Here is a 24,998-nt window from a genome sequence, read left to right on the forward strand (position 1 = left end):
GTGTTTCACCAGTGAAGAGCGCAGCAGGGCAACATTGGACTTCTCTCCAACCGCAGCTCACCGACCTGAAAGAGATGGTAACAATTCTATTTTTAACTTTCTGCCTTACGAGCCGGTTTGGCTTAGCGACGTGACTTTTGGTAGACGTGCTTAGCAAGACCTGCAAACGTCTCATGAAGTCGCCATGCCTCAAAATGACAGCAAGTCGGCCATTTTCGAACCTGGAGAAAGAAAAACAAATCTTGATTTAGTTAGTCTAATAGCAAATGTCGTTTAAATAAAAACGGGATTATTTTGCCTTTTTGCAGTCAATCTGGTCCTTTTGTTGCTGTGCCTGTGGACAAAAATGCGACAATTAGATGCAGTCGATTAAAAGGGTTTACCTGTGAATCTGCTTTAATCACGCCAAGTCGGCCATTTGAAGCAAATTTTTGTAGCTTCGTACCTGTAAAGAGAAAATAGACAATTAATACGCAAGCGTTAAAATAGTCGCTTCATTCTGTTGTGAATTCATGGAAAAGTTTTGTCTACTTACCTTCGGCAAAATGGCGCATTCGCTGCAAAATGTTCGGGCAAATTATTTGAGGGTTACATTTTCCCATGTAGGCGATTAAATACTTTACCGCGTCCGCCGTTTTGGTGCACAATATGGCCGTAGAAGACGTCGATGCCAACGCCATTGCAAACTTTTTAGCTTGCATGCGAGCAAGGTGTAAGCAGTAGCACGCTCAAAGTGCATCTTGACGCTGAAAGAGAGCAAAAGCAGTTCGTTTTAAAAGGCAACGTTATAATGAACACTTTACCTTTTCAAAGATGTTAATGGTCTTGTAGAAATTCGTGCGGAGCAGCACGATGTAACGCCGTCAGAGGTGAGTAAGAGAATGAGTGTCTCGATTTTTTGGCGCCTTTTATACTCTTCTAGTGGTGACGTCATCAGGAAAAAAAGAAGAAAAAAAAAAAAGGTTTTTAGTTAGTGTCATCTTCTGGACTGGTCGGGCCTCGAACCAGGGTTTCACGTATCGAAGGCAAAGGCGTAAACCATTAGACCAAAGCCTGATTGTTGAATACATTGAAATTGTCAATTTTATCAAGATACTTAGTTCTGTAGTGATTTCAAATTGACACTTATCTACTCCTTAACTAAGGTTTATGTTATGTCCACAGTGGTCGAGCGGTTAAAGGTTTTGCTTGGAGTTCAAGTGATTCGGGTTCGATCCTCACTTGTCTGTCTTTTCAATTTGTAAACGTTTGACAGCGGGTCTCGAACCCCAGTCTTCCGGACACAATCGCAAACGTTATACCACTCGACCATCATGGCATGAAATTTTTTTCGGATTTTTATATATATCTACTGCATGTTCTTAGTCGTATCCAAATACAAAAATCCGCGGAATAATATTAAGATCTCAATTGGTCTTGTGGTTAAAGCTTTTACCTTGTGTTCAGGAGAACCGGGTTCGAGTCCGACACATTCTTCGGTGTCAATAAATGTAAACGTTACACAGAGTAGGACTCGAACCAGGGTCTCCTGAACAGCAGACCAAATCTTAAGCTTTATGCTACTTTGCCGTGAAAATTTCGAATTCTTTTTGCAAGTGTACCTTAGAACCAATGAACAGTCCCATGGTGAATAAATGTTTGACTCTTTCACTCTCGTTACGTGCTTGTTAAGTGTTATAGAGTGGGACTGCGCCTCAGCCATATTTATCGTGGTCTGGTAGGTGCAAAATTAACACCGAACAAATTGGATGCAAACGACCCGTATACAAGTTGGCCGCACAAAAAGCTCATTTGATGATAAATGAAGGCGTAACAGCAGCGTGTTTGTAACAGTGTCTTTATTTGTACATGATGTGAGTCTTCCCTGAGACAAGTGCTGGGAAAACCATCAAAAGAACCTTTGTGAAAATGCATACATCCATTTGGGAACTAATTGATCAGGTTCAAACCGGCTGACCAAACTGCAGTCGCCATTCACCCAACAAATAATGTGACTCTGGTCTATTCACAGTATTGGATTGTAGTCTGAAATGTTGTCACTTTGATTTGTAGTGTAAAAAGCACGGTTAGGGGTAAGGGCTTGGGGTTTAGGGTTAGGGGTGTGTGTGTATAATATATATATATAATTATATAAAAATTATATAAGAATCATTACCACTTCATCTGCTTTCCAGTTCATAATGTAGTAAACTCCTTCAAAACAAGCCCTCACGTGTTAAATAGATTTTTTGTTTTACATCTTTAAAAAAAATGGCTACTTTTGAAAATGTACAGGGTGATTGAAAAGTCACAATCTTTTAAAATACTCATTTTCTTAAATATATGAGAATTATTTTTGTCTTCGTTTTCTTTATTTTATATAATCTAATCTGTAATTAAATCTGGCCAGTTGCCAGTTCCGCTTGGGCAAATGTTTAAATTTCAATTTAATTATAAGATGGAGTCCTTCCACATTCTGTAGTTTAGGTAACGGAACTAATGCTACATGCTAACTTTTCTTTTCATATCAGTTTCTTGCAAAAAACAAACAAAAAAAAAACAATAGATAAAAATTACAATAAATGAATAATTTATTATGTACTTGAAAGAAGAGGGGACATTTTACTTACTCTGTATTATTTAAAAAAATTTGAAATTTTTCTTAAAGAAAAAAAAATTACAAGAAGACACCAAAACATGGCGACGACATTTTCTGCTGTCCAAGTCTCTGTCTCCATGGTGAGACATCCATCTTGTCCCTGCACTTTTGGACATCCTTCAGGATTCACTAATGTGTTCGCGTGATCATCTTGAGACGAGCCTGGTCGATGACATCCAGCAGGTTCTTGGCATCCACAGCGAGGGCGTGCGCCGCCATTAGCATCTGCTTTTTGTAGTCCTTCTGCAAGCTGCAAACAAAGACGAGACGAGCGCCACATCAACACCGAGACAAAGGCGAGAAAAAAAAGTCAGTGCGGCGCTCACCTAGTCATAACGTACTGCTGCGCCAGCTTCATCTTGGCGATCAGCTCTGCCAGGTCAGAATTGAGCAGCTTCTGGGCCATCTCGATCTATGGCGGGTGGGATGATGTCCCATGATAATGAAATTAAGTTTATTTCAGTCGCTCTATGCAAAAAATGCTGACAAAGGTGACATCTGCATTGCAAGCTTTGGTTTTGTGTCAGCTGTGTGCTTTTACCTCTCGGTGGGTGCTTGCGGGCAGTACGGGAATGGTCTCATCCACAGTGGCCAGCAAAGTTCTCAACGCCAGACCCACTTCCTGCAAAACGCACGCACATACAAGCTCAGCAAAAGTCTCTAAATGTCCCACGGAATATTGACTAGCCCCGCTCACCTTGACCATGGGCACATACTCCTCGGGCGCCGCCGGCTGGATCCGGTTGGACATCTCAATAACCGACTTGACCAGCGCCGTCACGTTTTCGTACACTTTGTCGTTGGAGCGATCCAGGTTGGCTGTGGGGGGCGGGCTGATCTCCTGGGGCTGTAACTGCGCCAGATAAAGAAATAGATGATGGTGATGAATAAAATGGAATGAGAGAAAGATGGGGTAGATGAAAGGAGATATAGCAGAGATGGATCATCATGTGGATAGATACAGATTCAGAGATTTGGAGATAGATATACAGACCTAGAGAACTATACACAAAATAAGACACAGACTCTACATTATATTTCCTACCACTATTGCTAGAACCAATACTGATTATGACTCCAGAAATAACAGTGGAACCTCCAATGTAAACTAAATCAAAATACGCCTCACCAATGACATGACAACTCTTGGTGTTTGGGCTAGGGTTAGGGGTTAGGCCTAGGATTAGGGTTTCAGAGTAGTTTTATAACTACGGTTAGGGTTTCAAAGTAGGGTTTAAAACTAGGGCTAGGCTTTCAACACAGGATTTAAACTAGAATTAGGGTTTCATAGTCAGGTTTAACACTAGGGTTAGGGTTTCAAAGTAGGATTTAAACGAGGGTTTAGGGTTTCAAAGTAGGATTTAAAACTAGGGTTAGGGGTTCAAAGTAGGCTTTAACCTAGGATTAGGGTTTCAAAGTAGGGTTTAAAACTAGGGTTTCAAAGTAGGGTCTTAAGCTAAGGTTAAGGTTTCAAAGAAGGATTTAACCAGTCTTCCTCTTGTAATTTTCCATGGTAGTCATTATGCTTTCAGCTACTTACTAAGCTGAATTACTTTCGAATCTGCTTGGTAAAACTAGAACATGTTTGAGGAGCCAGACGCTTTCCTATGTGGCAATAAATTGAAATTGTACCACTGTTGGAGGCCTTACACGATGGAGGGACCACCTTTTTCAAGGGCCCTAAAAGTATTTGGAGGTTCCACTGTATTTGGCATTCTTCAATTATTCACCAAATGCATTCTTCAATTATTCACCAAATGAGTTCCCAGACTACTGAATCACTACGCTAGGACGCACGGATCTTCTTACCCTCCACGGCTATTTGGGGAGACATGGGGGGGGGGGGCGTTGAGGAGAGAACGAGGGACAACAAGTTAGCCCAAATGCTGTTAGGCGTTAGCATGAGATGGCAGCGGCACCACACATTCGTCAACTTGTGAGCAGGACATACGTACGTACCTTCACGCCCTCATTGTAGCTATCGACGGGGCCGAGGACGGACAGGTTGCTCAGGTGGGCGGGGGCTCCGGGCCGGGGAGGCTTCTTTGGTGGAGCCACGTGTTCTAAAAGACAAACAGCAGCAAAAAACAAAAATATTACCAAGCGTAGGAGGTCTATGATTTGCTACTCGCAGTAGCAACTTAAACATGGGTGTGGCCAACTTCACATCATTTGTCTGCTTCTTCCTACCTGGTTTACCCACAGGCTGGTAGATATGCTGGCTTCCACCCTGCACAAAGAGGCAACGGCACACACGACAGGGTCAGGGAGGGGCAGGTTGAGCATTTGGTGGCATCTCTGTGGTCACCAACTGAAGAAGAAACTTGCATATGGAAAGAGAAGCACTGACCGGCGCCTGGAGCGTGCCGTCCTCTCGTTCGATGCTCCCTCGGCTGTTCCTGGGCTCAGTCTTCTGGAGAAAAACCACAACTTTTATTAGATACTATGTTGCGCTAGAGCAGCAGCAAAAAAAAAAAAGGAAACAATGTCTCCCTGGTTCTGTCCCTTTGCCCCTGTACCATTGTGGTGAAGCATGCCTTGAAGAGTTGCATCCTGGGAGAAAAAGGAGTCTGAGAAAAAGAGTGGCGCTCATGTGGAAGGAGAGTTGAGAAAGGAGGTAGAGACGGATTTTAAGAGAAGAGAGGAAGTAGACGGCAGAAATAGGAAAAAGGAGGGTTTTTTTTCCAAAAGGAGGAGGAGCTGGTCAAGGAAAAGATCCCCTCTATTTTTCCTTCAATTCTTTCCATCCGCACCTCGTTCCTCGTTGGTCCCTAACCTCCTGCCAATCCCACTTCCCGTCTCATCGCTTAAACCGGACTAGTTGCAGCCTTGAATAATTTCTATGAGAATGGTGGCGGGTTCACGTAACCATGAAGCTCTCCTCCTGCTCCAACCACCGCTGGTCGTCCTCCATCTGCTGCTGCTGCATCATAAGCCTCTCCTCCATGAGGGCTTGGCCAGCACACCCCGTGTCCTGCGAGAACAAAAAATCCTTCAATACTTTTATTTCCTCAAATTGAGGATGGTCCTGAAATAGACACCATGTCCCAATTAGTCACGCGTAAAGCTTCTGTTATATTGCGGGGCCTGTGAGAATCTAAAAAGTGACGGCTTTACTATACCTCCATGTTGGCGCTCCACAGCGCTGTATGTTCCGGCTTGTGCTGGTTCCACGAATCAGTCGCAGAGAAGCCGCCTCCTACGCCGTGTGCTGTCGGCTGAATGCGGACACAAAAGTTACAGAGCAAATATTATTCATAATATAAATCAATGCTTCAAAAAAAAAACCTGCAAGATAGATATTGCAGATGGGTTATTGATGAGCTGGGTTCAAATGTCCCGCTCCTTATATGGGTAGAAGAGCGCAGCGCAAAAGGAAATGCCTGCAGTCTGCTTGGATGACTTGTGAGAGGTAGCTCACCAGTCACTGCTGACATTATTGCAGTGCACTCGGAGGTCATGCCGATTGTGCAATTTTTCTTTTGAACGATTGTATGGATGAGTGTGATTAGTACCTGGTAGTGGTTGTGTTGTGGGCTTGAGAAGTAGCCCTCACTGGAGCGAGGGCTCGGGTAGCCCGGCCGACTCGGCTGAAAACACAAATTGGGTTGAGTTCCGGAATAGAGTTCAAACAATGAAGCTAATCAATAAGACAAGTGTCACCTTTGGTGGCGCCTCATCAGAACCTCCCGAGTCCCAGGAAACTGTGACTTGTCTTCTCATCTCCATCCTCATCCGCTCCTCTTGCTGCACCTTCTCCTCCTCCAGTATGGTGCTATTGAGCAAATCCCAAATTGATTGGAATCATTCGGTACAGCGAACCCCGCCGCCGCGTGCGCTGTAATCACGATTACCTGAGTTGCGTTTTGAGTTCGGTGAACCGCGGCCGCTTGCTCGGGTCGTACGACCAGCATTTGGTCATGAGGCTGTAAAGGGTGGGCGGGCACTGGGGCGGCATGGCCAGCCGCTCGCCGTTCTCGATGCGACCGATCACGTCGTTGTTCTTCACCCCTTGGAAGGGCTTGATGCCGTACATCAGGATCTCCCACATGCAGACGCCTGCATGCACAAATAATGAGTGAATCAAATAGGACGCCATTTTAGTCCTAAGCAGACAAGCTCACCAAACATCCAGACGTCACTAGCGGAGGTGAATCTTCTGAAGTTGATCGACTCGGGAGCCATCCATTTGATAGGGAGTTTCCCTTTGGAGGCTGAAACGAGGGAGGAAAGTGTCTCCACTAGATGGCAGTAAAGCCCAACTAAAGCATCCATGCTATTTTCTCAAGTGACGGACGGACGGACGGACGGGTGAGCTGGTGATGATCATCACCTTTGTAGTACGAGCTGTCCTCCATGTAGCGGGACAGCCCAAAGTCCCCCAGCATCACACAGTCGATTGAAGACACCAACACGTTACGCGCCGCTATGTCCCTGAAGATGCACTTGTCAGTCGCAAATATGGAAAGGGCAGTCACAGGATGACATCTTCTTAAAGCAACTTGACTGACCTGTGGACAAAGCGTTTGCTCTCCAGATACGCCAGCGCAGTGCTGAGCTGGTAGGCAAACAGGATGAGTGTTGCCAAGTCCAGGCTGTACTTCCTCACCTGGAGGAAGGAACGCAGCTATACGCGGGGAGAAAAGAAAAAATCATGATGCATTCCAGCCCAGGAATATTGCATGATGTCAACGGACCTCTCCAAGCGTGCACAGCTCCATGATGATCCACACCGGGTTCTCTGTGATCACGCCAATCAGCTTGACGATGTGAGGGTGGTCAAACTGCCGCATGGTCACTGCGGGAGCACGTTTAGCACATTTAACAGAACGAGCGTGAACGAAACTGGATGGCTCGCTTGGCGGCTGCCTTACGCGCTTCTTGCAGGAACTTTTCCCTGACGCTGTCCGAAGTGCAGTTCTTGCACGTCTTGATGGCGACGGCCAACGCTGGCTTGTCCTGCGGAATAACATCTTGACACCCAAGCTCGTTCCTCACACGGTTGGTCGTTGTGTAAACGTACCGGGATGTTGTAGACTCCTTGGTGCACATCTCCAAACTGACCCTCTCCTATGCAGCAACCGAGCTCGATCCGGTCCCTCTGGATCTCGTAGTCCCGTGCTAAAACGTTTTTTTTTATTTTACACCAGATTTTCATCCAATTTTTGCACTAGGTAAGACATAAATGTATCGATAAAAATGTAATTAAACAAAACTGAAACAATTGTCATACCATTTTATGAAATACAAATAAACTGATATGTATCATAATCAATTTAAGAACATGAACATTGGCTATCGTTAACAGTAGTCCAGAAAATCACCCCCTGTTGATTAATTGAATGTCAACAAAAGGAATTTAATTAAACGATCAAAATATTAATAAGGGAGATGATTTGCGGAAAAGAAAATTTCATAAGCAGGCATTAAGAAGTTGGGCAGAATGAGACAGGTAAGTAAAGCTTTGAGTTTTTTTTTTTTTTTTTTACCTTCCACTATTCCATAGGTCACTGCGTTGGCGATGGGTGGGTGCAGAAAGAAAAAAAGAAGACAGGGAGGTGAAAAGCGGGAAAGAGACAAGACAGCTTGGAAAACACGCATCCAAGCGAGTTACAGTCGGCGTACTTGGCGGGGATGACATGTCGCGTACACGCAGGCATGCAAAGAAAAGATGGCAGATTTAAGTTTGCTTTCAAAGAAGAAGTAGAAGCAAGAGAAGGAGAGACTAAACATGCATCACCCTACCCCCCCGTTTGTTGTTTTGGATTACAGGACAACCAAGAGAAGACAGCCAACGGAAATTGTGCACTTACTGGAGGGCATCGTGTACGTGTCCTCTTCGTCCACTATTTCGGCGTAGTCATCGGTCTCTGTAATGAAAAACGAAACACGACTTAAAAAGTTTCCAAACAAAATGCACGTTTTTGAGGAAGTGCGGGAGCTTACTGAAAAAAGTCGCACTGTTTTGATAACTCCTGCCCAAAGCGACACCCATACAGCTTATCCTTCTCTCTCTCTCTTTCCTTCTCTCTCGCTCTCTAGTTACAAACACGCACGACTCGAGACACACACAATTGGCTCGTGTGTCAGCTGAGCTCTTTGACAGCAGCTGGCGTAGCAGTGCGATGGCGGCAGAGAAATTAGGAGAAGGAGGCCAGCAAGAGTTCAAGCGGAGATAAACATAAATAAAAGAAGCAGCGGTCTAACAGAGATGTTTGTGAGAATCAAAAACAGAGAGAGGCAGAAGGAGGAGGAGGAGAAAGAGGAGGGGAAAAAAAGAGGAGGGCAGGATGGACGGAATCCATGCTAACCAGATGGTTGGGGTTTAAAATAAAATCAGGCTGCAGACTCAGCTGCTAGCAACACGAGTGGAACATCTGCTGTCCCATTCAGTGGACTCTCTGTGGGAACACCAGGAATCTGTTTCTTAAACTCGAGATTGACTCCAAATATTTGAGCAGCAACAAGCCAGGTGGGAGCTAGCGGGTCCGGCTCAATTAAAACAGTGGAAACCATTACAGTACACACGACTGACCTTCACGTTGTTGTAATTTAATATGAGAGGGTACGAAAATACGAGAGGTTAAAAAAATAAGAAGAAGCCGCAACAATCATATTTAATCAGAAGCTGGTTTACATTACTTATGGTTTATCTAACAATAAAACATTCCAGTCATTGAGAAACAAAACAAGCCTTGGCTTTTTAAATTCCAGTCTCTCTTTAGTGTGTGTGTTTGCCCATTGTAGCCAGGAATGCATCGCTTGAAACCAGCAAACCTCTCCCTCGCCATGACTTTCTGCAAGAATATATGTCAGTCCACGTGTGCATGTTGGCTTGTGGCGAGAGAGAGAGAGAGAAAGAGAAGCATGTGGAGAAATTCCCTTAAAGAGAAACATCCCATAGTTGCTGTGGTGGTGTCCTTGGTTTTAGTAGCAAAGCATATCATTGAAAATCATCCATAACTGGTTGGAAATGAGGCCGTTTGAGTTTTGCTCATTCTACACACATAACGCCATTTTTGAGAAGGAACACGTGTGTAACGGTGGCCCGGATCCACAGCACACTTGTATAGGCGACAGGAAATAAGAAACAACTGAGAGATTAAGCACTTTACCATCCCCACTAAGATCTTCTGCAGGGTCCGGGAGAGCATGCAAAAGCAGAGGAGGAGGAGGAGGAGGAAGAGACAAAGAAAGAAAGCAGAGGTTAGTCGTGTCACAAAATGGCCGCAAAGCAGTTAAAGCGCCAATAAATGCGTAAACAAAGCGCCCAAGACAAGTGGTGAGAAGACGCCACACCGTGTCGTCTGCAGCCACTTGTAAATATTTGTGTGAATGGCTGAGGTGAACGCTGAAATTCCAGTGGCGGATGTCAAACAGACAGAATTGCTTCGGGAATCCGCCCCAAAGAAATTGCACACTTCTGTGGAAGCTACAAATGAGAGGCAGGAGCACATTTTCACAAGGAGGTGTCCTAATACTTTTGATCATTTGTCAAATTTGAACCCTTCTCCACCGACCGCTAATGCGTGAAGCTGAAATCGCAAACATGAAATTGCGTTTTGCCTGCGTGTCAAATTGGAAGGCGCCAGCTGGGAAAAAGTTCCGCGGCTGGCGTCCAGATGAATGGCTCACTGCACCGAGCTGCGGCTGTCGCCTCGGCCGACAATAATCGCAAAAAGTCTTCTTTCCTGGCCGCAAATTCAACTCTGTTGCTTTAAATCAACTGCCTAAAAACATGGATAAAATATTGAATTTGGAACTCCAGCAAATTAAACGTGACCTCAGAGTCGAGGCATGTGCTGAACTCATCATTTTACGGCGCTGCTGTGCGAGGCAAATGTTAGACTGTGGTTAAAACAAAGCTTCATTATTTTGTAAACGTTTCAAAAGCAGAAGAAAAGGGAGTTGATTAACAAAGCAGATTTTAGCCTTGCTCACACACAAGCAACCCCGTTCCGTGCCATTCCACCTGATGACTTTGTTAGTTGATTTTTATTCTAAATGAGCATGATCTGATGAGGCATTCTTATCACAAGGAATACCATTGGGTGGTGAATCAGAACAGAAGACAAAGGGGAGGAGGAAACGCCGCGCCTTGGCTGGCTTGGGAGGAGTCGACGCCATCGGGTCTTCGGCCAATAGGAGGACAAAAGAGAGGTGTGGGGGGGGGTGGAGGTGACGGCGTGAGTGGAAGACGGACAGAGCGCAGAAAGGGGCCAAACGCGGAGGTAAACAAACAGGACGAAGGAGACAAGACAGGAACAGTGAGAGAAAAAACAGATGTTGGAGGAAATGGAAAGAGCAGAGCAGTCACTAGGAAAGTTGTGATAGCGCGAGCACGGCGTTCCCTGACTTACCTGAAACCGAGATGGTTCTCACTCCGCTCTTGACCGCCTCCAACTTCTTCTCATGATTAGACAACCTACAAATAGAAACGTGTTCAAAGTCCGGCAATTATCTCTGCCTTTTTGTGGTGGCCCGCGGAAGGGAAGAGTGAAGGCCAAGGAAAAGAGGAGGAGACTTGCACAAGCGGAAACTATTTGGCTGCCAAACTTATCTCCTTATTTGACCAGCAAGAGAAAGGTAGACGCAGAAAAAAAAAAAAACAACGAGAGGTGAAGAGAGTTTAAACCTGGATCCAGCAACTGAGGGATAAACACAAAGTTACAAGTGTAGCAGGCAGGGGGGTTATTTACTCAACTGCAGATGGTCGAGGCCTTTATTAAAAGAACCTTAAACAATGTTGCCGGTAGTTTATATCAAGTGAAAAACAATATTAGCGGGAATTGGAAGGAAAGGTCAAGTCATGTTGCTCCCTGGATTGTAACACTCGAGCGTGACCACAAAATAGAATATACTGGAAGTGAGGTCATTACAGTTACCCACTGCTATTCGGGAGAAGAAAAAAAAAAAAAAAAAAGGGGAATTGTCGACTTGGGGTGGGGGTTTATTTGTTCAAGTGAAGGATACACCTGGGGGCCACTATTTTAGGAAATACCGTAAGTCTGAGCCTAGAATTACCAAAATAACAAAGGAGTGAAGCTGAGGTTCAACAAAACTTCAAATTTGGAGTAGCACTTACTTTGGAAGGGAAGGTAGCGCTCTCTCCCCCTCTAGAGGACAAACACAATAACAACATGAGCTCGCTACACAAATCACCATCTCAGCATGATGGTAAAATATAAATATGAAGTACACGCGGCGCTACCTTTCTGTACTCTGACAATGAGAGAGCGCGTTTCCATGGAGATGAGCCGACAGTAGCCGTCAATCAGGTCGGCCAAATTCTCCGCCATGGTCAGCGAGGCGGTCGTGACGTTGAGAGGCTGCACACGCATGCGCACAGGTTGCTCATCGAGGGTACGGCTGACCGAAACTCAAGACCGTGTCAGCGTACCTCGGCGGCTCCTGCAACATTGACTTGTAGCATTCCTTTCCGGTCCTTCTCCTCCATGGCCGAGTACTGGATGGACTGCACTTGGGTGAAGTTAGCCAGATGGGTCGGCTGTCGAAAGGACAACCGAAACCTGCTTTTTCTTTGTTGCTAACCAAAACAGCAGCACGGAAAATGTCACTTACCGTCGAGCCCTTGTCTGTCAGGTAGCTGATGCCTTCCTCAGGTCCGATTGCGAGCTCCACCTGGATCACCCAGCTGGACTGTGAGGAGGCAAAAAACAGAGAAGAGTATTCATCAAGGCAATGCATGCAGGACTCAAAGCCACCACAAGGGGTCAACCTCACACAAGGAACTACTCACCCCAAGGGCGCATTTGAAGCACTCCTTGTCATAGCGGTGGATGGGCGCCAGGATCTCGAGGAACTTGAGGATGCACTCCTCCTCATTGAGGTTGGCCACCTGCTTGAACGTCTGCTGGATCAGTTTACGTAGCGTCTTGGCCTGAGAGTCAAGCGAGTGCATCCGACAATTACCACAACATTAGGAACTGGTTACCCCAAGCGTGGACAGACGCGCAGTAGTCAACAACAAAAAATCCACCATTTGGACAGTTGAGCTACAAAATTGACTTGGGCACTTATCCTCCTAGGCTAAGGATATGAAAATCAGGTAGAGAGGCTTAGGCAAACTGTGAATAGCTCACCATATAGATTAAGACAAGAGATTAGAAGAGATTGGGTTTGGAGATTGATTTAAAGGCACATGCAGATTTACAGTTGGGCTGCTATGGCGCATTAATAATTGAAGAAACAACGTTGCTGGAGGACGAAATGAACTTTCACAGACTCTTAAATAAGACATGGTTACCATTAACCTTCCACGTGAAACACGGCTACGTTTCATTTAAACGGTGGTACGCACACACTGTCATTGACGTTAAACTGTCTATAAAGACACAAGGCTTTTGTTGTTGTTGTTGTTGTTTTTTTAACTAATCCTGCAGACCTGTCGGCATGAATGGACTCTGTAGAAGGCTTTGCCTAACCCTGACATCAGTCACCCTTTACTACCTTGGCCATCTGTTTTTATTTTCTCTGCGTGTGTTGAGACAAGTGGAGTCTATTGGGAAAGAGAATAATCCCATTAAATGACTCCCATTCCCTTATAGACTTTCAAAGACAGCCACACAAATGACAGCTGTGCCCCCCCCCCTCCGCCCCCGACTTCGCATCAATGCATACGTGCCCAACAACTGCAGATGTTTACAACAATATTTGGAAATCAATACTTTGATCATTCTGTGGCGTGAGGAGTGTTACGGATTTAAACGATATGAAAGCTAAATCAAAACCGTACGCGTAAGATGACCCTGATTCAGTCAAAACAACAAGGAAACAACAACAGCCACCCTGACATCTGCATTCAAGTCCAATTTATGGATGTTTGAGTGCGCGTGTGGGTGCCTCAAGGATGGGAGGAGGGCCTTTATGTGCCATGTTTGTGAAAAGGAGCTAAAGTTGTGGGCAGCTGATGGCAAGGGGAGGGAGGGGTTCAGCTGGGCTTGATAGGCAGACGGGTACCTCCCCCTTTCCTTCCTCATTGTTGGAAGGAGAAAGTGGGTTTAAACGTGACCCCGGGGGTTGCGCACGAGCGGTAGCACGAGCGCCTCTCGGCGGAGCATCTGTCTCCCCCCGCCGCCTGCAGGACCTTTTGGGGTCACCGCGCCTTCCCAAACACACCCCGTAAAAGTGTGCCGTAAATTTATCACTGACACCGCTATTATGCCGGCACTCATAAAAACCGCCTCAATGCAATCAATACTCCAAAGTGAAACAGGAATGTAAAGTTCAATGTGTTCGTTTCAAGCTTGCAAGGGTCAACAAATTTGCAGCATAATAGTCTGTGAGTCATGTTTTTTTTTTTTTTTAGCGTTCTTCTCACCTTGACTGAGTCCAGCAGGTCTTTGGGGAAAAATCGCCTCAAACCGACATCCTTCCTGTGCACAGAGGTTAAGAAGACAAGAGAGAGGGGGGAATGTTTAGAATGCAGTAAATACTCGAAGGAATGTTAAATGTCTCTATCTGATCCGAGCTCGTTGCATAAGTGGATGTGGGAAGCGAACATTGGGGAGCGGAATGTGAGGAAGTCAACTCACGACACCATCTGTAACTTGCAAAGCCCTACGGTAATATTTTGGAATGGATTGAAAATTTGTGATAATCGCACGATGTGAAATGGAATTACAATTATTTAGGAATCAACGTAAACAAATGTCACCACGTGAATGCTAAAAGAAAACAAGTGTTAAAATGGCATCAAAAGGCAAGTGGTTTTACTTTCAGTTTGTTTTTTTTAGTCTCATTATACAGCGGTTAACTTCTCTGCATACTTGTAAGGCAGTGGGGATTGTTAACTTCAAGCCTTGCAGACAAATTCAGGATACAAATTTAGTTTGTAAATAGCATGTAATGGCGAAAATGAAAATGACCAGAGAAGCTTGCCAACGTATACCACTTTTTTACCATGTCTCCTAAATTTCAAAGCATAAGTATTTTTGATTTGAGTCTTAGTTCATCTTATTACACAGCGGTCAACTTAAAAGTCACAATGCTTGCTTTGAGAATGTTTGACGAACTCCAGAATGATCAAAACAAGCCAACTGTCACGGCTGGAGTGCTTCTCCTTCCAGTTCTGCTTGGCAGACCATGGACATCTTTTGGGACAGATTGAGACAATATAACAAAGAAAAAGATTGCAAAGAGGACAAAGACTTGGGATGAGCAGGAAGCAGGATAAATAATGAGTGGAAATTCTTTCTCTGTCCATTGGCAAGCTCATTAGGGCTGTAGGCTCGGAAAGAAAAGACGAAGGCAAAAATCGGGCAGCTCGTTAGAGTCGGAGCCAAGCGGCCTCGTTAAGCCGCGCGGTTTGTTAGCGTTAGCGGTCTGCCGCGCGAAGCAGCTTTGCCTTTGTGAGTAATTGCAATCTTGAACATGAATAAAAACAAATGTATGGAGTTGAAAGTGGGCGAGTTTGCAAAACATGCCGGCTGGCTTGGAAGTTGGAACCCTAAAGTACTTACTCCAGCAGCTCATAGTTGGACTTCTTGTCCAGGGCGTTCCCTCCCATCTCTTTATACACCCTCCTGGAAATCAGAGCAGAGCATTAAATCATCTGCGCTAAACAGCAGACTCCGCGTTCATCAGTAGACCCGAAGGAAATGAACTAATTTTGTACAATTTCATTATTAACATCTTCAAGAAATGAATCAATCAATCAAGCAATTAATAGTTAAAGAACCGCTGGGCACTCAATGTGCATCTCACCTGATATCCAGGCATCCAAGTTTAAGGGCGACATCTTGCTCCACTTGATCCCCGATCTGTGCCATGTAGTCATTTTTCACCTGGGTGCCAATGACACATGCAAGCAACAAAGGCATATGTTTATTTCAAGACCTATTCATATGGCCCAGCAACAAATGGCACTTTGACAAACACAAGCAGCCCTACTGACCTAGATGAGTACCAGGCAATCAGCGCCATATGTCTCGTGTTTCATGAAACGTGCGCGTTTGTGTGTTCGTACCTGGTGGTAGAAGTAATTGAGGGTCGGTTTGTCTTCCGTAAACTGCTGCAGGAAGTTTTTGGGGAGGTATCGGATCCTAAGTTCATACCTGCAGAGAAGAAATGAAGAAAGAAAGAAATGGAGCAGAAAAGTGTTGTTGACTTAGTCGGACAAAGGTGACATCTGCTTCCTTCTCTCTTTATAGGACCACGGTGCAAAAGGTCCTACGTGTACAATGGCGTTAGTGGCGAGCGCCACAATAAAAGTGATCAACGAGCCTTTCAATCCGCCGTGCAACAGACGGACGGACGGGGCCTGCTGGATTTTTCATGAGGCGACTCCCATTAAATCAATCCTGCTGCTTTGCCGTCCGCCCGCCACGGGCTTACACAAGATAGCTGCGGCTTTGTCAAAATGTCACGTAAGCTAATGATGGCTGAATATTCTTATCAAGTAAAGCAGCTCCGCCTCCTTTCCAGCTACCTCAACTTGGTTTAAAATATAAATGATGACATCTTTTCCTCATCCACGGAGAGAAATTGCAGATGAATCTTTAAAGTGCATTGTACAAATGCAGCTTGTCTCCGCCTGAAAATTCACTCACCTCCACTCCTCATTGGGGCGCGCCTGTTCGTATTTCTCACGGACGTGCGACACGCCCATGTCGGGGTGAAGCCAGTGCACTTGGTCTCTGGGTTGGCCGCTGCTGCTTAGACGCAGGCCGAAGCATGACGTCCACCGCACCTTGTGGTTGTCAAGGATCTTCTGGATGATTCCCTGTGGACAAAGGATGTCACTTAAACTGGTAGCATTGGTGCAGTGGGTTCTCATCGCGCATCACTTTACGCATGGCTGTCTCCAACGTCGACAAATTGAACATGACGTTCACGCTGAAACAAGCTGCCAGATATCACATGCCCATTAGCATATGTGTGTTGCCATGTAAAAACTCCGGCAGAGGTCGGAGGGGGGGGGTTGACCCAGATATAGAGGGAGACCGCTTAACTATTTGAGTGGGGTTGTTTGTGGTACAGGGGGTCCTCGGTTTAACACGAGTCAAATGTCATGAGCCCAATTTGCCGTTTTGAATTTGACAGAATTGAAATCGGAAAATCTTACCCGGACATCAGCAGCATCCCCGTATCGGATGTTGGAGGACCAGCTGCTGAGTTCTGTGTTGGACTCAAAGTGATGGCAGACCTTGAGGACCCTGTCCACCGATCCGGCGGCGGTACGGTCCGACCCCCCGGCGCTGAGCCGCGACTCGGCGCCACCGTCCAGCAGGGCGTGATTGAGGTTGGCATCCACGTAGGGCGTCGCCATGGTCTTCCCTGCTGACACCGCCGCGGCTAAGTGTCGGTCATATTCTGGAAAACAAGCAAATGATTTCCCACGTTAAGATTATTTGGGCCAGGTCGAGGCTCGTCCATTCTACGACCCAAGCGAGACAATGGACCACGGTGTTTATTTTTCCTGACATTGACAAACTTCCTGGAATCAAACCCATCTGGGAATGCCTCTTGTCGTCATGTGTGTCTTGACTTGGGTTGAAGCGGAAAAACAAACTCATCATACAAAAGCTATGAGATGGGGGGGGGGGGCAATCCGTGAATAGCAAACGGTGAATAAGTGGCGGCGTTCACTGGAGTCCCCCTATTAGGGAAATGACTGCCCTACCTCGGCCCCAACATATGGGAAAGGGGCTACAGCCGCTCGTCGCCATGGAAACACATGTCAGTCTCTGGCAGTGTCCGTCACCGCCGAGCACAGACAGGCAGCTGGCGGCCTCACAAACACGCATGACGCCGCAACTTGTCCCGGGCGATGAAAGCGAGCATGCGAGATCCGCCACTTCCAGCGGCATTAAAGAGCAAATCCTTCAAGTTGGGAGTTGTGACAATGCCACATTGGAGTCCTTTAGCCGGAGGTCCTCAAAGTCCAGAAAGTTCTCTCAATCGCTCCCCACGACGGCCCCCTTTTTTCGTTTGTTAACGGGCTGTTCCTGCCCCATGCCTGCGCTCCATAGTTACACCGTTGCCGTGGACTCACTCGAGAGACAATTCGGAGAGCTTTTCACAGTGAAGAAAAAAGAAAAAAAAAATCAAACTTTTCCAGACCGGTGCACGTACACTTGATTAGCCAATGGGAAGACGTCCTCTTGTTTAGCAACGGCGGTGTGCAATGAAAGAGAGGGACAGAAGCAGCGATGCAGGATCGACGGCGAAGGCGACCATTGTCTCGGGGAAGAATGAGAGGAAAAGGAGGACAAGCGCGACACGGGTGAAAGTTGAATAGGGAGGTGAAGAGAGGCGAGAGGAGGAGCAGGAGGAATATGCTAATGGGTAAAACATCGGGACTGTTCAATGAATATGCCCTCCCACTTTTGCCCATCAGGGTTGTGACGTCACAGGAATGGACTGGAATCCCCCTCAAATCAGGCCGGGCTTAAAAATGGTCTGTAATGACATCATTCTTTCAAAACGAACTGTAAATGTTTCTATTTTCATCTAGAAAATTGCCACATGTGCATTTTTATTAGCACACAGATGGATGGACTCATTTGCCAGTGCACACAAATCGTAATACGCCCAAGTGTTGCCTTCACTTCATTTTGCGCTCTCTGGGCTTTGGGGATGAACTTGGCAACCAGAAAGGAACCTACTTTCTAATTACAGCCATTCGTGGTGCATTGACCTTTAAGTAACACCGCAAACAAATGACTTTTTCTGTTCTCCGTCAGGGAGAAGCTTTGTTGGTCACCTCATCCGACCGAGCCTTTAGCAGCTGTATGATAATGAGTATAAAATTAGGCAGGAGTGGGGGCGGGCGACGGGGTCACTCACCTGTGTAGTAGACAATCCTGGAGATATCTGAAAGACAAAAAAAATAGAAAGCAGATTGATTTTAGTGGGAAGCAACAATGGCATATGGATTGAGGATAATCAATAGGTCCCAGGTTCATGGATAAACAGCGGAAAGGACTTCTTCAGGATGTGGGAAACAAAAGCGCTGCCATATTAAAATGCACAGAATGATTAAGGTTAACTACAAAATGGCAAGTCATGAGACTCGCCCGTCAGCATTGGATTGTCCAAGTGCAGCCTTTTGGGTCCGGTCACGGCGTCACTGATCCTGAGTCAGGTCAGGACGTTAAGTGCTTTCGACAACCGGGGCTGCATACAGTACACACACACACACACACTCGCACTAACTCAGTGAAATGACAGAAGAGGGTCATCAACAAAGATGATGTAATGCCAAGAAAGGCCACAGAGAGGAAGTGCAAACTCAGGTCGTATAGTTTATCGACCAACACTTTGTAATACGAAACTGGTGTGTGTGTGTGCACAGTGGAGGCACAAAGGGCCTTCAATTACCAATAAATCCTAAGGTGTGACTTTTACAATTTGCACATTTTCTCTTGATGCACATTTCACAGTCCTTGTACAGTATAAAGGAACACGGCAAAAAAGACCAAGGAAAAGAGAGAAATAGATATTTGGCTTCTTGAGCTTTTTGAAAGCATGACTGTCGGTTACGTGCACAGCCCACCCCGGTGCTCAGCAGGAGGCGCGCAGGTTGTGTCTACGACCCTGCGGACAAAGAAGTGCTACTGGAGCATGCGCTCCAGCGTTCAACAGAACTGCGCCCGAGGCGACCAGCACACCTGCTAGTCAAAAACACAGCGGGGATGCGTGGAAAATCAAGCCTTTTGTATGCAAAGGAAAGCTGTGACTTATTGGCGTCGATAAATTGACGGAATGACGTCTCTATTTGGAGCAATTTTTACAGGTTCTTTTTATTTATCATCAAGCAGGTTGTTTGTCATTTCCTATGTGATCAGTCAAGTTCCGATAAAGATCAAATTGGCAAACATGAAACACCATGCATAAAACATAATGAACGGCAATCAGCGTTTATCTTCACAAGCACACACGCTCACTCGTTGAGGTGCGGCGATAATGTGTTCGCCGGGATTAGCACGCAGGGGCACCTTCACCGTTTTTTTTTTTTTTTTATTCAGCATTGATCAAATCTTTTTTTTTTTTTTTTTACGGTATTGACCTTCTTACACAGTCAAAAGGAATATTCAAATAAAAGTCTTCCATAACCTTAACAAGCCATATAATAACCGAGAAATAAACAACTTTTGCTTGGTTTCTGTGTCACAAGGCGTACAAAACAAAATACCGCAAACCGAAATATACATATGGCTGTGCCCAAGACAAAAACAAGAAGAGTCTATGTAAGGATGCACAACACAAGCCTCTAATTTACCATCCGTATCCACTCCCCCACACACAACTTCCCACACATGCGCCCACTTAAAGCCTCCTTGTGTGCACACTTGACATTTAAACACACACACCCTCTTGATCAAGAAGAAAGAGGATTAGCTCACCTCTTAAAGTTCTATTCTGACTGCATGCACGCTTCAATGTTTTTAATCAATTAAAAAGTGCTGATTTGTAATTAAAAGTGTCACCGAGTGGCAAACATAGTTTAAGCAAGTCAGTTTACGTCGTGCTGGATTTTTAATGCGCCGGTTTCTCCACCTTCTTCAAAACTTCCTCTACGGCAAATAGAACATGACACGTGCATTAAATCCTCCATGTCAAACCTTACCATGGTATAATCCCTCCATTTAAAATCCAGTGGAGAGGGGGAAAAAGAAGCGCAAGATTCCCCCCTACTAACCAAATGAAAGGAGGCTATACTGGGAAAGCCCAAATCCCAGCCGGGCTTCTGTGGTCACTCTGTCAGTTTAAAAAACGGCCTTCCCCTTCCTTCCTAATCCCGCGCTACAACTACTACAACTACACTGACACACACGAGTGGGGAATCGGAGGAGAGAGAGAGAGAGAGAGAGAGAGAGAGAGAGGGGAGGGAGATGAGCGAGTGGATGGATGGAGGAGGAAGAAGGGGGAGGGGGAATCTTTGTCCAGCAGGAGAGGGATGAAGGGGAAAAGCGAGAGAGCGAGAGGCAGCCAGATGTACGAGTCACTTTGAGTTGACAGAAGCGGGAGGCAAGAGAAAATGCAATGCCAAGGAGGCGAAAAACAACATAAAATGGCTGAAAATACATTTTGAGAAAAAAAAAGGGTTCAGTCGGTCCATAAGAGTGTTTTCCAGCACGCGGAACGAGAAGAACCAAGTCCAACTTTGGGGGTAGTAACAGAAAAATCAGGACACACACCTGAAAGGTTTCCAGAAAAATATATCGACTGTCATTTGGATTTACGGTTGCATTTTTGTTGGTGACTGACAATGACGTAAAACAAATTCTATCAAACTTTAATACAATATTAAATGAATGAGACAGAGGAAAGACCCCCCCCCCCCCCTGATCTCAAACAGACCACAAGGCAAGACCAGCGTTGCTCAAGAGTAAAGCAGATTAATGGGCCAGCAGATTAGTAGGCCAAGATGTCACACACACACACACACATCCATCCTATATGATGCGGTCTCTGTTCGCCGTGTAGTAACACTGCCCTCTTGTGGCAAGGCGATTTCAACAAGGGTCCCAAATAAATGTTGTTTATTCAGCGCATTTCCTGCCTGCGTAAAGTTGAAAATCCATCACATTAAATCAGGTTGGAACCAGCTCGAAGAATGGAGACCGAAGACCACTGCTCAATGAACCTTTGTGTAAAAGGACAGCGTATGCGGGTGACTCATCACACACACACACATACAGACACAGTGGTATTTTACCCACAGCTGACCTCAGCTCCAGTTATGTCTCGAAACGTGCGACTGCGATGCCGTAACGCTGGCTTGCTTCCAGGTGTTCCACTGAACTTGTCTATTCTGACGGGGTGTGAGCGAGATGCAGCCTGATGAGCAAAGATGAGGTCATCCCATCGACACCGATTTGTGACTCAGGACTCCCTCTGCGCTGCAGGGTTTTGAAAATTGTCTTAACAATTTCCAGTTGGGGAGCAACCCCGACATTTGAGCCTTCAACCAGACAATGGCCACAGACGGCAGGGAAAAAAATATATACCGAACAATAGGCGGTGAAAACATAAACATCCTGTCACAAAAAAAACCCAAAGTTCCTCCAATTCATCTTTTTGAAAATCCTTCTATATAGACAGCTGCAAGTGATTTCACATGCGTTGGTCCTTTTCCACTCTGTCTTGTATTTCTCTTTTTCCTACCATTTGTCTTCACCCCAGCACACTTCTCGTCTTTACGACAATGACTTCTTTCTTTTGTCGACGTGTAATTACGCCGACGGCTCCCTCCATCTCACACACACACAGACAGACATACGCAAAGAGAAGAGGGCAAACTACTTTACAAGATGTGCGTGTTTTTGCGGTACTGCGGACGGGCAGTATTACTAAGTCCTATTATTCCCGTTGAGTCTGTTGTTTGAGGGAATCACCACGTTCCAGCTCCATTTATCATGAGCTGACATCATGAGGACCAGTTTCTCTGTATTCCTGTCCTCAAATGGACAGTGAAGGGACTCAAGAAGGTTTGCACGAGTGTGTGTTTTTGCGCACACGTCCGGGTACGTGCATGCCCCCAAGGAGGGACGGGTCATTAGCAATGATGTCATTTCCTGCCATTGTGGCAGACTGCAGTCTACCCTGCACACGAGTTGATCCACACACTTCATAAAGCACTTGAAGAACATCTGAGCATCAAAAGTCAGAACTTGCTGTCAACTGCAAATGACATCACAGTGCCGAGGCAATGGCCAATCACGGCGCATCTATTTCTGAGCTTGTGATGTTTACATCCATCCAGCATAATGGACGTCAAAGATTCCATTTAACTGGGCTAGCGGTTGAATGAGTTAATGGCTGGCTTCCAACCAATAAAAGTGGCATGGCCGTGTAGTAAGGACAGAACACACAACCTTATTCAGGAGCTCAGCATTCCTCTAACACACAAGTGATTGCTATCAGCCAGAGTCATGCTACACTAGACTGCCGCTTTTGTCACCCTTTTGCGCGTCTCGCAATTAATTGCTTAGCCCACTGTGGCAAAAAGAGAACGCAAGAAAGTGGGAACAAGTGGGACAAGATTTTTCGACGGGGGTTGACTGTAGGATCTTAGAGAATAGTCAAGTGTTACTATAAATACAAGCGCTGCTCTACAATTTACACACACATGCACACCACAAACACGCCTGCCTGTATTAGTCAGCTGTAGCCAACCACATGAAAAAAAGAGTCCAATCAGTTCGCAAACTCTATCGCAGACGCTTTCTATAAAACTTTTAAAAAACAATCCTTATTTTGGATCAGCATCTCCAATTATAAAACCTTGATGATATGTTGTAAGTCCAACATCTCGTACATTTTGAAATTCAACCACGAATTGTGAAAGAAAATACGGCTTCAAAGTCGCACGACACTGCATCATGTGACACGAACGTCAGAGGACTAACATGAAAGTGACAGAGGGAAGGTCGTCACCAAATTATTTCCGGGATTTATCTTATCTATATCTGTTTGGTCTCTTTAAAGAAGTCATTAGCAATCTGCGTATATGAAGAACTTTGCACATCACCTGAGTGGTCCTGCATTTCTTCACAAGCCGTGTAAAAAAGGATGCACACATCGAGATGAATACGAAAAATGACTAGGGCTCGGAGGCTGCATCTCGAGTGGATACTGCAGTTCATTAGCATTCGCTCGCATCTGGAATATGAAGTGGAAGCAAATGGTGCGCAGCTACACAGCACATCTATAATGTGACACTTCTGCTCATCTTAAATCATCACTCCAACGTGTGCTTTACAATTTTCACTCTTAAGCATGTGAGAAATGGAATGGAGTGGACGATACGGTAGTTTCAAAGTCACCAATTTAAGGACTTTGAGACTGATTTAACATTATAGTCAAGTGAGTCAACTGAAAGTAAACAAAGGGGAGTGTGTGGATACACGAGACTCTCCACACTTTGCTTTTTAACCACAGGTGCATATAGAATTCTAAAAATAGTTCATTATTATTGTGAAATATGCTAATTATATGGCCTAATGATTTGTTTTTCTATGCATGTTTTAAGTGCCAGTCTGCTCATTTAATTTGGGAGCTAATTAATAAGAATAAAAACATGATTATATGTTGTCAGTTCTTGACAACAGGAACCTTTTTATAAAGTTATGAAAGTTTGAAACTCAGATTCAACAAACAAATATTTACCATAGGGAATCGTCCATTAAAGACGTTTGAGAATATTTTAAATTTTGCACACACATAGCTAATTAAGGTTCTACTATCTGATAGAAAGTTCACTAGGTTCGGTGGGGGGGGGGGGGGGGGGGTCCCTAATGTTGCATAAGTGAGCCCAAATTGGTCTGCGGTGTTCTACAAATTTTAAAAGTCTGGACCCGACCAAAAGGGCACCTGGAAGGGAGATCTGGGAGCACAAAAGTGGGTTAATCCAGTCAAAGTGGAGGTCATGTAAGTCTATGTGACTTTGTGAGGCCAACGGTTCTTGCAACATGCTTTTCCCACAACTCCGTTGCATTAAAAACAAATCCTAACTCATATGCAACACTTTAATACAGTGACAAAGTGGCGAAAACACTGACAGTTCGAGCGTTGAAATAGTCAACCGACGCGCCCCATCATTTCCTTTTCGCTCCTCAAGTACTACAAGTACAGCCAAACACCTCTCCTACAAGTGAAGTGGAACTGTTTACTTACATTCTTTTAAGGACTTTTGTAGACTTGAAAATCCGGCAGAAGTTGCAGGAAAATCCGCTACGTGCACCGCGAAAGCCCGAAGTAGTTTTTATCGCTCCGATCTCTCGCTGCAATCTCGCCCCCTCAATGTCTCGCTCTCCCCCCCTTCGCTCGATCTCCGCTCGGCTGTTCCTGGTTCCCCTCCTCGCCCCCGTCTACATCCAACATTCCAACATGGCCGCCACCGGGAGCAAGGCAGGCAGACAGGCGTGCGCACTTACGCACGCGCGAGCCACGCCTACTTTATGAATGAATCAAGTGTATGGAATTGATAACCTCGGGGGGATTTCGTCCCTATGATGCATTTTGTCAGCCACCATGACTCGTGTTTTGACAGCCGTTTGTGTGTGTTTTATTTTTTACATAACAAGCGTTAGCGGGGAAAATACAGACGCAAAAGGATAAGGAGAAGAACTTGGGCAAAGGTAAAATACATTTAAAAAAATTGAAGTAGGTCTGGCCAAAACTCGTATTCTCAGTGAATAATAAATAAAGGAGTAAATATTTATGGCGTTCAAGTAAGATACATGAAATAATTCATATTTGATTTGTATTTAGATTTAGTATTTGCGTGGACTTTTTATTTCCACTGTACAGTCACATGAATAACATGGAACAACCAACAAGAACAACAACAAAAAAAAGGGTAGTATTGAGAATTATTTTACTTATTTGA

At 45.2% G+C, this 24,998-nt stretch overlaps 1 protein-coding gene and 1 long non-coding RNA gene across 12 annotated transcripts; both read right to left on the minus strand.

Moving 5' to 3' along the window:
• Positions 1–59: 59 nt before the first annotated feature.
• LOC133144307 (uncharacterized) lies at positions 60–874 on the minus strand. Its single transcript, XR_009710648.1, has 4 exons — positions 804–874; positions 624–746; positions 536–557; positions 60–334 (listed from the first exon to the last, which is right to left on the minus strand). It is a non-coding gene; the product is annotated as an uncharacterized LOC133144307 (long non-coding RNA).
• A 947-nt stretch (positions 875–1,821) lies between these two features.
• Positions 1,822–24,497, minus strand: LOC133144305 (focal adhesion kinase 1-like). Of its 11 annotated transcripts, none has more exons than XM_061266876.1 (35): positions 24,284–24,497; positions 18,449–18,475; positions 16,725–16,972; positions 16,210–16,382; positions 15,627–15,714; positions 15,365–15,444; positions 15,121–15,183; positions 13,980–14,034; positions 12,399–12,539; positions 12,221–12,298; positions 12,039–12,146; positions 11,850–11,967; positions 11,724–11,754; positions 10,999–11,063; positions 10,684–10,770; positions 8,452–8,508; positions 8,128–8,148; positions 7,662–7,759; positions 7,513–7,597; positions 7,336–7,436; positions 7,150–7,265; positions 6,972–7,072; positions 6,763–6,852; positions 6,493–6,697; positions 6,302–6,413; positions 6,154–6,228; positions 5,761–5,856; positions 5,508–5,612; positions 4,989–5,051; positions 4,829–4,868; positions 4,598–4,701; positions 3,336–3,491; positions 3,180–3,260; positions 2,965–3,050; positions 1,822–2,888 (listed from the first exon to the last, which is right to left on the minus strand). In XM_061266876.1, the coding sequence occupies exons 3-35, from the start codon at positions 16,926–16,928 to the stop codon at positions 2,768–2,770; spliced, it is 3,204 nt and encodes a 1,067-aa protein (XP_061122860.1). In that variant the 5' UTR covers positions 16,929–16,972; positions 18,449–18,475; positions 24,284–24,497; the 3' UTR covers positions 1,822–2,767. The 11 variants fall into 11 exon arrangements, with proteins under 11 accessions (XP_061122860.1, XP_061122859.1, XP_061122854.1 ...); XM_061266875.1 differs by lacking the exon at positions 24,284–24,497 and adding an exon at positions 20,232–20,426; XM_061266870.1 differs by lacking the exons at positions 10,684–10,770; positions 18,449–18,475; positions 24,284–24,497 and adding exons at positions 9,754–9,771; positions 17,283–17,689.
• Positions 24,498–24,998: the final 501 nt, after the last annotated feature.

This window comes from Syngnathus typhle, linkage group LG20 (genome assembly GCF_033458585.1).
Source record: "Syngnathus typhle isolate RoL2023-S1 ecotype Sweden linkage group LG20, RoL_Styp_1.0, whole genome shotgun sequence".
Taxonomy (NCBI): domain Eukaryota; kingdom Metazoa; phylum Chordata; class Actinopteri; order Syngnathiformes; family Syngnathidae; genus Syngnathus; species Syngnathus typhle.

Bases quoted from the DNA above. Each gene is read 5' to 3' on its own strand.
- LOC133144305 (XM_061266867.1), bottom strand. From the start codon at position 17,469: ATGCCGCTGGAAGTGGCGGATCTCGCATGCTCGCTTTCATCGCCCGGG. The intron at 10,771-10,998 runs GTAAGTCAGGGA...TATTGGCCGAAG, and splicing joins GAGAACCATCTCGGTTTCAG to ACCCGATGGCGTCGACTCCT. The intron at 7,437-7,512 runs GTAAGGCAGCCG...GTGCTCCCGCAG, and splicing joins AAAGTTCCTGCAAGAAGCGC to TGACCATGCGGCAGTTTGAC.